The sequence below is a fragment of the Channa argus genome, chromosome 6 (assembly GCF_033026475.1).
Source record: "Channa argus isolate prfri chromosome 6, Channa argus male v1.0, whole genome shotgun sequence".
In the NCBI taxonomy this organism is placed as follows: domain Eukaryota; kingdom Metazoa; phylum Chordata; class Actinopteri; order Anabantiformes; family Channidae; genus Channa; species Channa argus.
The window spans coordinates 13216863-13228189 of record NC_090202.1 but is presented as its reverse complement, the minus strand read 5'-3'; the positions used below and the strand labels follow the sequence as shown (position 1 = coordinate 13228189).

The following is an 11327-nucleotide window of genomic DNA, read 5'->3' as shown; positions in this document are numbered from 1 at the left end:
ATTCATGTCTCTACTGGCCACTGTGGATTCTATAGGACTTATTTACATTTGTAAATTACAAATTGTACAGAAACTGTTTGTAATTTGCCCTGTCATTCACACTTCAATTATAAAAAGGCTCATAGTGATAGCTTACTATTTTTCCCCAACAGACAATGTGAAAGCACCCTAGCACAATATACAGATAATGATTGCGTATTTCAGTGGTAGTCAAAGGCTACACCATGTTTCATAAAAGCCACACAGCACTTGAAGTTTGGTGAAATGTATTTGATTAATAGTACTCACACAGTTGTAAGGATTATTTAAACTCAACAAAAACATCCTAAAAGTGTTTACTTGGATACATAGTAAATGTAACATAGGTATGTGATGTCAGGCACATAATATGCTATGAAGGTCAGTTAAGTCACAGTCTGCTTGTTGAGTCCATCTTCAGAGACAGTAGAATATCCAGAGTTGGTCTTCATTCTTCTTCATCAATACTTGTAGACTTGTAGTTCTTCTTCTGTAGAATTTAAGCACCAGGACAGAGTTCATCAATCTGATTGAGGAAATGGATGCTGGCAGCGTGAATTTGAAAACAACCGCATTTGTTGTTTAAAGGCTTTTAGTGCACTGTTGTATATCAGTAATCAACCAGTGCACACAAATCCACATATACCTTTCCAGTGAAGAGGATTTCTAAAGCTCTGGATAGAAGTGAAATTTTAAAAAGTAAGTGAACCCCTTGCATAAAACCATCCAACGTGCAAATGAGGAAAAGTACATCTGTTTTTCTATTCAGTTTGAATAGAAAGTGAATTTTAAGTGGGGGCCGATGCTGCAAAGGACAACTGGATCCAAATCCATCAAAAATGAACACTGTCTGTGAAGGCAAGTGTATTGTTCAATGTAAGAAAGTCGCATTATTACAGCCTGTTGGGTTTGCCCTTATGCTCTGCTGCCGACCCGGAAACCCCCTCAGAGATGGACAGACCGCATCTTTAACTGAAAGAAGCCGTGAAACATCGCTTTTGTTTGGCCATCTGGGCAAACGAAACTGTCCTCCTTAACTTCTCGAGCCCAGGCCGTCTGTCAGTTGTACAGATCTGCTACCGAGAGAAGCCCCAACAGGATACGACTGTAACATGATAGACTCTGAAATAATTCACTGTTATTGTCTTCACTGTTTTATTTTCTTGTTTTAAGCTACACAAAACAATTTATTATATCCGCCTTTTATCACTGTGTGTCGCTTAACGATCCTGCTGTCTTTCTCGCGAGGATCTCTTTTTTTCTGTGTACAGCCAGATGTTTGAGCTGGTGAGATCGTGACGTTGAAATAACGATGATTTTAGCGGGTCCCCAGGGTGCCATCAACGTCTGACAGCTGCGGGCGTCCTTAGGGTCCCCTCTCTCGCATTGCTTGCATGCTTCTGCCTTTGTGGGACACACAGTTAGGCTCGCTCTCAGAGTGGACCGTGCGTCAGGTTGGACCGGGTCTCTAACCTTTCTGTATGTTTTTCATTGCCAGCCTCGACCTCCTCATTTTGCCCTTTTTACTTCAAACGTTTTCTTTGTTTTTTTCCCTTTATGTGACACACACACCATCTGGAGCAGTAGTGATAATGAAATTATGAGTCATTTCAAGCTAAATACGGTCAGATGTAAACGGAGAGGGACCACGAAGTAGTGCGCGCGCCAACACAATCCCTCTTTAAGAAGACCGCAGAGAGAAAGGCGAAAAGTGGGAGATGGGAAGGAAGAGGGGGTAAAGAGGAGACCAGACTATCTCACGAGAATAAAGAGAAAACGGTGAAATTTAGGGAGCGAGAAGAGAGAGAGAGAGACAGAGAGAGAGAGACAGAGAGACCAACTGGGCGCGCATGTCCAGTTCCTTCATGCAGACTGATCTCCCCGCTCGCCAATCATTCTAGCGAGTTTCCCCACTCTTTCTCTCGCCCCTTCTGTACATGTGCATCGGACAAACAGCTCTATCGTGAGCGGACAGTGCAGGGGGAAAAACAAACCAACGAACCCACAATGGAAGAGGAATACTGCTGGACATAACCGGGGAAAAACCTTTCTCATCTTTCTTCTGTTTTTCCTGACGCCTTTTTTCTGCCCCCTCTATCTCGATGTCTCTCAACAGTTTCTGAAGGAACTTAAGGAAAGAAAAAAATGAGGATTAATATTTTTTCTTGGCACTTTTTCGGGGTGTATTCCGCCCTTTGGGGGCTGGCGACGGGGGCTTTCCCCAGCTCAGTGCAGATAGGTGAGTTCAAGGATTAGTGGTTTTACGCACGGACACTCAGATCCGAAACGCTACACTAAACAGTGGATTTTAGCGGACAGAAAATGGGGTTGGGTACTGGGACCCTTCGGGCACCGAAACACAAAAATCCCTGCTAGACATAGCTGATTCACACACGAATGACAGATCAGAAAAACGCACACAAGTGTTGAAACCTTTTCGCTCTAGTACATTTTTCTCTCTTGTTATATCAGTGATTTTTCGTTTCTGTTGTGACACATATGGTTTGCAATTGCACGCACACTATTTGACTTCTTCACTTTTCTCCACACTTTTACTGTATTTGCGTGTATTTTAACAGCTGTTGTGGGCTCATGAATGTTTCAGTAAGCTTTGTTTCCTTCTAGTCCTGTTCACTGTTTAGACACTGCAGTATTTTCTCTCCTTCTCTCTCTCTGCCCTTTTCCATTTACCCTCCTCATGTCAGTGCGGGAGAAGCGTGTCTTTAGACGCACTGTATATCAGAGATTAAGTTAACGAAATCGGTATCTTTATTTGTTGCTCATCGCATATGGACAACGCATACATCTAATGTCTGAATTCACTCTCTCTCTCTCACACACACTCACACACACATTTGTGCAGGCATGTGTGTGATAATGAATGCACTGCATCACTCCTTGTGGGGGGCAGCTGGGAGGTCCTATAATGAGATTCAGCTCCTTGACTCTGTCTCCCTACAGCTGCCAATAAACTTAATACACTAAGTATTTTCTGCTTGGCACACACACATGCACACACATATATGCACTGGCTTTCAAGCATGCATGTGCAGATATACAGCACACGAAATCACACACATGCACTCATAGAAATGCACATATAGCTGTGCTATCAACACAGTTGCAAGTCTACATATATGTACAATGTGTATAGACACAATTACGCAGCATATTTGTGCTCAAACAGTAAACATTCATACATGGACATATATACTAAACAAAGTATGCACATGTGCAAATATGCATGTAGACACTTTTCTTCTCTACATAAAAATATACATATGTGACCACTCACTCAGCTCTCAAACAGTTTCCTTTATATTTGCATATCTTTGCATTGCACAAAGTGGAGGCACAGACGGAGTGAGTACATCCGTGTGTGCGAAAAGATAGATAGATAGATAGAGATAAAGAGAGAGAGAGAGAGAGAGAGAGAGAGAGACTGACACAGATTACAATATTTGTGAAATTACTTCGAGAAACTGGTGCAATAACATGTCATTTTTGGGCATATCTAGACTCATCATCTAGCTGAAGTGATTTCTATGAATGTGAGGTAAAACTTTATCCTAAAACAGAAACCAGGGTTGATGCAGGAGCCTTTAATTAAAATCAAAATGATTACATACTGAAATAATCAAGTTATAGCAAATATACAAATAAGTGACATGTTGCTTCTGTCAATATTCCCCTCCCTTGTCATTTCTTCTCTATTTTTTTCTCTCCTCTTTATATGATGTCTGCCAGTGTAATCCATTTGAGTTGAGTCTGATTTAGTTAAACTTAAGTCACATCAGCTCATTTGAGGTTAGTTTAAACTATGGCATAAGAGGTATGGATTTAGCATAGCAAAGCCAATTAACTCAGTGGTCCCATTAAATTAATGAAAATATTAACTCAGGTGATGATACTTTAATTATGAAAAAACAGTGGGTAAGTAAATGTGTAATTTACCAGTTGAAATTAGGAAACAGAAAGTGCTTCTTAAGTTTCAACATTAAAATTTTATCAGCATATAGTACTTGCAGCATTTTGCATTTACTGGGACTGTTTGGTCAGTTTATTGATTATGGCTCTGTAGTAGTTACTCTATCTTCTGGGTCTTGCTATGTTCACTTAGAACACATTGGATTGTGTTACACATTGACCTTGCAGGATGCCGACTATGTGCAAGTATTTTTTGGTATTTGTTTTCGTTTTTTTTGCTGCTCTTTGACTAAATCACACCAGCAATCTCAGCCAGTGGATTCAACAAACCAAGGCAAGGAAAAGCAAAGAGCTGAACAGTTTACGGCTTGACCTGGCCAATGGAAATGGATTAATCTCCCACAACCTCATCAGTGTGGCAACAGAGCACTACCACTCACTGCAGCCCATTAGGGTAATTATCGCCAGCTACTTGGAGGACTCAAACAGTCATATAAGTCAGCCAGTTTTACCACCACTAGCAACACCATGTAAAAGAGATAATAGGAAGTACAATACTCTCCATTTTATTCATTATGATAATTAATCTCCTCGTTGCTCCAATTAAGGAAACAAGTGTGATAGTAAGAGGCTTTATTAATGACTCCCATAAAATCTCATCACATGTAAAGGCAAGGTGAGTCCTGAAGAAACTGTCATCACGGGCAAGAAGAACATTTAAGCCAGACACGTTAGGAAGCATGATTAGTAAAGGGAATCTAAGGGCATACCATCCTTTAACGAAAACCTTATTGGATTCTTCTAAAGTAGTATGGTGACTCCTTCAGTAAGAGAAACAATGCTACTAGCAGACAGATACCTGAGGACATAAGGTCTGGACTGCTCAAAAAGTTCAAGTCCTGGCTGTACCAGTATGGTTTGCTGCAAAGACTGATGTGACTGCCAACAGTCCATATCCATCCCAGTGACAGTTTTGGAATGACTAGAAAGATGATGTATTACGCATCTGCAAAGTTGGGTGGAAATCCTCCCCAGCTTTACATCAGATTAAACTGAGTCTGCTGTTCAGCGGAAGAGTGGCAAAGTGCAGGCTACTAATGAACTATAAGGACTCCAGTGATGAGCAGGTCAGAGGTTGGAAGCTAATATATAAATGGCACATACAGAACGTGCACCTTTGTCTAAGTACAAGAACCTATGCACAGGAAAACAAGGAGTTTTAATGTTCCACTCATAGGAATGAGGAGAAGCAGACACCAAAGTTAGGACAGAGGTAACCTAAACCAAGTTACAAGGTCTAGAGGAAGAAATTTGGGGGGCACTCCAAGCAACCTAGAGGAAGTAATACCTCCTGAAAAGGAAAGTCTCATGAGCGAAACTCAGAATGAAGCTTTAACCTATCTGGATTCTTCTTTTGCTACAGTCACGCTTGTGTAACTACGAAACCTGAACAGGTAGGCACAAACACAGTGCTGTGGAAGGAATGGCACCGTGACACAACTCGCAAAACAGAACTGGCCCAGCAGAGATGCAGGTTGCTTCGTGATAATGTGAAACCGGGATACCAGCACCATCCAGCTAGTTCGCCAGTGCAGGGGAGAAGCAGACCTAGCAATGCCATTTCAAATTGCAAAGTATTTCCAGCATATTTTAAGGTCGAATTTTGTAGAGATTTCTCTCAAACAGTGATGGGGCTCTGTCATTCTTCACCATATATACTTTCCCAAGTGCTTTCAAATGTTTCTCCTCTCTTTAACACTCCTTGTATGTTGAAACTTTTACCTGCACTACTTTGATTGTGTCAGATGGCCCGTATAGGCCATATGGTACTTTTACAGGCCAGCTGACAATTTGCACTCACCTCTCTCTTCATTTTCTTTTTACCTGGCCCATGCTTCTCCTTTGTGTAGCTGACACTTTTTGATCTTGTCTTTCTCAACCATTTTCTTTTATATCGTCTCCAGCTCATTATCTCTACGACTGCCTTACTGTCAGCTCAGTTGTCTTTCCTTTCTCTTCCAGTCCTTTCTCCCTCTGTCTTTCTCCAGTTTCATGAAGTGTGCAGTGTGTGCGTATTCATGTTTACGTGTTTGTGAGACTGAGGACGTGCTGAAAGACAAATTACCTTTTGTAACAAAGCTAATGAAGATCTTGGCTTTCTCCTTTACCCCCCCTCCTCCATATTTCTTTGCTCGCCCACCCTATCTGTCTATCTTTCCCCACATTACTCTTATACTTCCTGTCTCTTTCCCCTTCTCCCTTTCAATCCTACAATGACTCACTTCCTTTCCTATTCATCATGTCCATTCTCCTCCTTGCCCTCTGTCTTTGTCCCTCTAGGTGGATTGTTCATTAGGAATACTGATCAGGAGTATACAGCATTTCGGCTAGCTATCTTCCTTCACAACACCAGCCCTAATGCTACTGAAGCTCCCTTTAACCTGGTCCCACATGTTGACAACATAGAAACAGCCAACAGCTTCGCCGTCACCAATGCATGTAAGTGCAAATATAAGTAACCAAAAATCATATTTAAAGAAACTCATCTTTTTGTTTCTCTCCATTCCTTTCTCAACACTCTCCTTATCTTTCTATTGGATCAATACTAAATGGTCGGATTTATATCTCTGGTTGTTTAAAGAATCACCATTTTCTAGCCGTGGTGGACTTGATAGTTTTTCTGCATTAAATGCTCAGCAAATTGCTATTTTGAAATGTTGATTTTAGTCACTGTCTAAGTCCTACCACAAGGCTTCTTGAGCCAAAGTCAGTGAAAAGTCATTTTTTCTACCAATTTTGGCCCACACAGGTTTTTAATCTCCTCCATATTTGATCCACATCTTTTTCCCACTTAGCACTATTCATCCCATTTGCAAAAGAAAAAAGTAATATCACTCATCATGAAATACCAGAGCTTATTACAGCTAAAATATTAGCCACGGAACAAATGCAGACAGTGGTAAAAATGGGTCTTTTGTGTTCAGTTCAGAGGGGATCTATTGGTCTTTGTGTCCTCTCTGATCTTTTGAAAGATGACAGTTAATCTGTCTCCACCTCTGTCTGTTCTCTGGATCAAATTCTTATCTTTACACTCCCACTTTAAGTGGAAGTCTTTAAGAGAAACTTTGTGATGTTTGTACTGGGAAGTCAGCGCTAACAAGGCTACTGTATGTGGGCAGCCAACAGATGCAGAAGTTTAAAACTGCCCAGCATGGTAAGGTGTCTCTGTGTGTGTGTGTGTGTGTGTACCGGTGTGTGTGTTTAAAATAATCAAAGTGTTGGTTTGTGTGAAATACTGGATAATTTGAGTAAACAACATCATGTTAGGTTGAACTGTGCTTATTTTTTGGTTCTCCCTCATCTCACACTATTGTTTTGCAGATTATTTTAGTTATTTAAGACTTTTCCTATTAACACACTATTCACTGCAAGGCCATTGTAGTGGATTTATCCATCAGATCTGACGGGTGTGTAGTTACCTGCTGGATTTTCTTACTCTAGCTTTTTACTTACCGTGGCTTTGTTGTGCCTGTTCTCACAGGACACACAAAGTTTATTTGTTTTCTGGCATCTGCTGAGTGACACACTAACCCAAATTACTTCAATGTGGGTTGGCGTATCTCTGTGGATGCTTGTGAGTGTCTGCCCCTGTGTGTTTATGTTTGAGATGGGAACAATCGCTACAGGATACCCTTCATGTAATTCTCTTGCTCATTTGCCTCCTGCTGAAAGAGGAGTGAGTTATAATGTCGGTGTATACGAAGTCACAAAAGTTCAGTTGTTACTTTTAGTTCAACTAAAATATTCACTAAGTTTGAGTAAGTAAGTGAAGTTTATTTTCACACGAATAAAACATTAGAGCATTACATCTGGGGATTGTGTTATGGTTATGTTGCTTAAGGAGAACAGCATGAGGATATATAAATCTGTGTCTCCTTTGCTGCAAAATGTGAATGTGTTTAGTGTTTTCACCTTTGAGTGATTTATGGTGCATATTGAATTCCTCTTAACGTAATCAGAATCCCTTATTAATACAGTCCTCTGATGCATCCATCTTATTTTAAGAAGATGCAAGTGATTGTATTATAATATTTTACTTCCTCCTCTCATTAAAGTTTAATAAATCGACCACTGGGGCTGTTAACTAGGCAGGGTGAACAAAATCAATACAGTATAATACAGCAATACAGTACTTCTCTTTATGGTATTATATCAGTGTATTTAAAAAGGTTCTTAAATATCTCCAGGTTGGAAGTTGTAAACCGACACAAGCCAGTTCATTGCCAAACGAGGCTGTTGAAAATGGCAAAGACATTCAGACAAGTGCTTCAAAATACCTTGAATACTATCTGGAAATCGATTTGTGTCTTTTTCACATGAATGAAATAAAGAGACATTTTAAGTCCCTGGAAAGTATTATTACAGGATTTGACTGTAGCCAAATGCAAGTCATATAAAATCATAAAGCAAAATTTGTAATACAATTCCCAGGTTTGTTTGTCTTCCAGCCACTGCGTTGTCACCCCATAGGAGTGAAGAGACAACCTACAGTAATTGGGAAATTAATGGTCCATCTTCTTCCTCCTACTCACAAATAGCATCACTTGCATCATCTCTTCCCGTTTACTGTTAAGGTGTATGGATGGGTAAGTGCATACTGAATACACCTCCAGTGGCATCCCTTCAATGTAGGGGGAGGAGTATAATTATTTCTTGTGATGAATATAGGGGTGTACTCAGAGGAAAAAGTACACAACGTAATGTTGAAAATGCTCTGTGCCAAGGCTGATTTTTTTAGTAATTAGCAATATATGAAATCTCAATGGAGTTTCGAAAGGGTTTTTGCCAAGTTCTAGACAAGGGCTCCAATGCATCTTTTAATCTTTTTTCAGCTACACCCAAAAAATCCTGACCATATGAATGATGATAAACTAACTCCACATTACAGTACTACATAGTTTACTTTAACTTTACTTTTTATATGTTATTTTGGGACATATTATGTGATCAAAATCAGTGAGTTTGCTTTACACAGACAATTTATCCAAAAGACAAGATTAATACCTACATGTTCCCTTATTACCATAAAGATGGACATTGTAATTTATCTCAACTCAAATTAGCATAAAACTACCGTGAATACAAGAAATAGTAACCAACACTGGCTATAGTCACTAATATGAACAGAACTGTCTAAAATGCATAATTATTTCTGTTTGAGTAAAGTTAGCCAAGCGCTATTTTGCCCGACAGATTGGGGGGGATAAGGTAGCCTACTTAGAAATTAAACTTTGTATTTATGACCCAATTTAAAATATTTATTTTTTCAGTTAAAACAAATTGTCTTAGGGCTCAGACCCACAGACATGCAATCAAAGTTAAGAAGTATTGACAGAAAGTGAATGACTAACGTTGAAAATAAGAGAAGTGCACAGTAACAAAAGATTTATCCTTTCAAGGGATTGAAAATTCCTATTATTTTAGTCTGTTTCCACTCATCAGTTCAGTATATTCTACCGTTCTTTCTCTCAGAGGTGTACATATGTACACATACTCGTGCGCACATACTAATGCAGGCACTGGGCCATAGGAGGAGTGTTTGGAAAATGAAGCTATTCTATGTAAAACATCTACTTTCTACCTCCAGGCTACGCATAACAAGCGTAACCACTTCACTCTCTTCTTTATCCCTCTTTCCTTCCCACTTCTTCAAGCTCTCTTATTGTCTCTGTCCATCTCTTCCATATCTCCACTCCGTCCTCTCTCTATCAGTCTCCCTCTTGTTTTCTCGTCTCCTCAGACTGTTTCCTCCTTTTCCAGTCTCTCTGTTCTCTGTCATATTTTGCCATCTGCACAGGCGTGGTGAATGGATCTCTAAATTAATCCCTGACTCTTGCTCCGGGTGTTGAGCAATGCTCCAAATTAGAATAGGGAATTCTGCCTCTGACCTTGGCTAGTTCCCCTCTATTCTAGTATTCAGGAAGTCTGAACGGATCGTAAAAATACTTGGTCCCCATCGTTTTCCCTATTCACAGATGAGTAACACCCTTTTTCTTGTCTCAGGGTCAAACACCCAAACATTCTCTGTTGCTGTCAATCTTTCTTGTTTTCTAGTTCACATGGACACCTGTGAATCTGTATCTATTGTGGAACAGAGATATCCGTGCTGGGGTGTATTTTGTGTCTCAGTTTCTTGCATCAGTGTCTGCTCTATGTTTGTAACTTTTTGATGTGCCTTAGTGAACATCTCTGTTCACTGGATATAGAAAATAATGCACTTGGATTAACATGACCAAAAGCTGTAGTGGATTTGTTTGTGTTTGTGTGTGTGTGCTTGTGTGTGTGTTTCTGTCCCCACTGAGTTCATGCATGCAAGCTTGTGTGTCATTGATGTGCAACAACACATGTGATTGTGACTGTGAAAAAAACCCTGCTGAGTAGAGCATGATGAATACAGGAAGCAAGAAGGTGAATTAGGAGAGAGAATTGGAGAGGAAGGGGTTTGAAACAAAACCGTGGTTATGATGTGTAATCACAGCTCAAAATATTAATCTTTATATGTTTAACAGCACTTCTATTTGAATAAATTTCATTTACAAAACTATGATAAATTAATGAGTTATTCTGTTTTATGCTGCACTGCACACTGTAATGATGATGATGATGATGTATAGTGTAGTGTAGTTGTGTGGGTGGTTGATCATTGAAGCGATGCATAACCCTCGTTATCATTTAGAGTTGATATAGATTTGTTTATAGTAAATCATTTAAAAATCAATACTGTTTACATTTTATTGACTACCACAGATTGATTTACACGCAGGCTGCACCTGATTATCTTTGCAGGCAAACTGAGTTAGGCTACAATCCCCTTGAGGTGTCAAGTCTTGTTTTATCTCCCTGTTGTTCAGAGTTAAGGACGCAATGTATTAAGTCAAAGATGTAAAGATTATCTAATTTAGGCCTTGGTTATTTAGACCTGCACGTGCAAAATGATTTAAGTTCCTATCCCATCTTTGCATTAAGTATTGTATTTTCAATAAATACATTCTAATGAAATATTCATCTAAATGCACGATATTTCCAGTTCCTGCATGTGTTTTCTGCTTTACAAATAAATCTGTGATCCTCAAACATACTTCATGCTCTGTGGCACTAACTGATGCCCATACACTTGGGTGGATATAAGCTTGTTTCAGTAATTTAGTTTGAATATGTTGAGTCTTCTGTGTACTGTCAAAGAAATAGTAGAGAATGTCTAGGAAACAATGATGAAATAGAAAACAGCAGTGACATCACACTGCAGAGAAATATGAACTAGACTTATTGGGTTTTCTGTTCTGATTGCCAACATCTCTTTTATCAAAGTGTCATATGTAAAG

General features: G+C 39.6%; 1 protein-coding gene across 13 annotated transcripts in view; it reads left to right on the top strand.

The window, feature by feature from the left end:
- Window positions 1-572: 572 nt before the first annotated feature.
- The window catches only part of gria4a (glutamate receptor, ionotropic, AMPA 4a), a 96705-nt gene continuing 85950 nt past the window's right edge, over window positions 573-11327 (top strand). For 2 of the 13 annotated variants that reach the window (XR_010914704.1, XM_067508605.1), the window contains exons 1-2: window positions 573-2257; window positions 6286-6444. Coding sequence is in view for 11 of the 13 variants with exons in the window: in XM_067508605.1 (XP_067364706.1) it covers window positions 2164-2257; window positions 6286-6444 (253 nt within the window). In the remaining 2 variants the exon portion in view is untranslated. The remainder of the gene's footprint in view (window positions 2258-6285; window positions 6445-11327) is intronic. The other 11 variants (XM_067508597.1, XM_067508606.1, XR_010914705.1 and 8 more) reach the window with 9 other exon arrangements.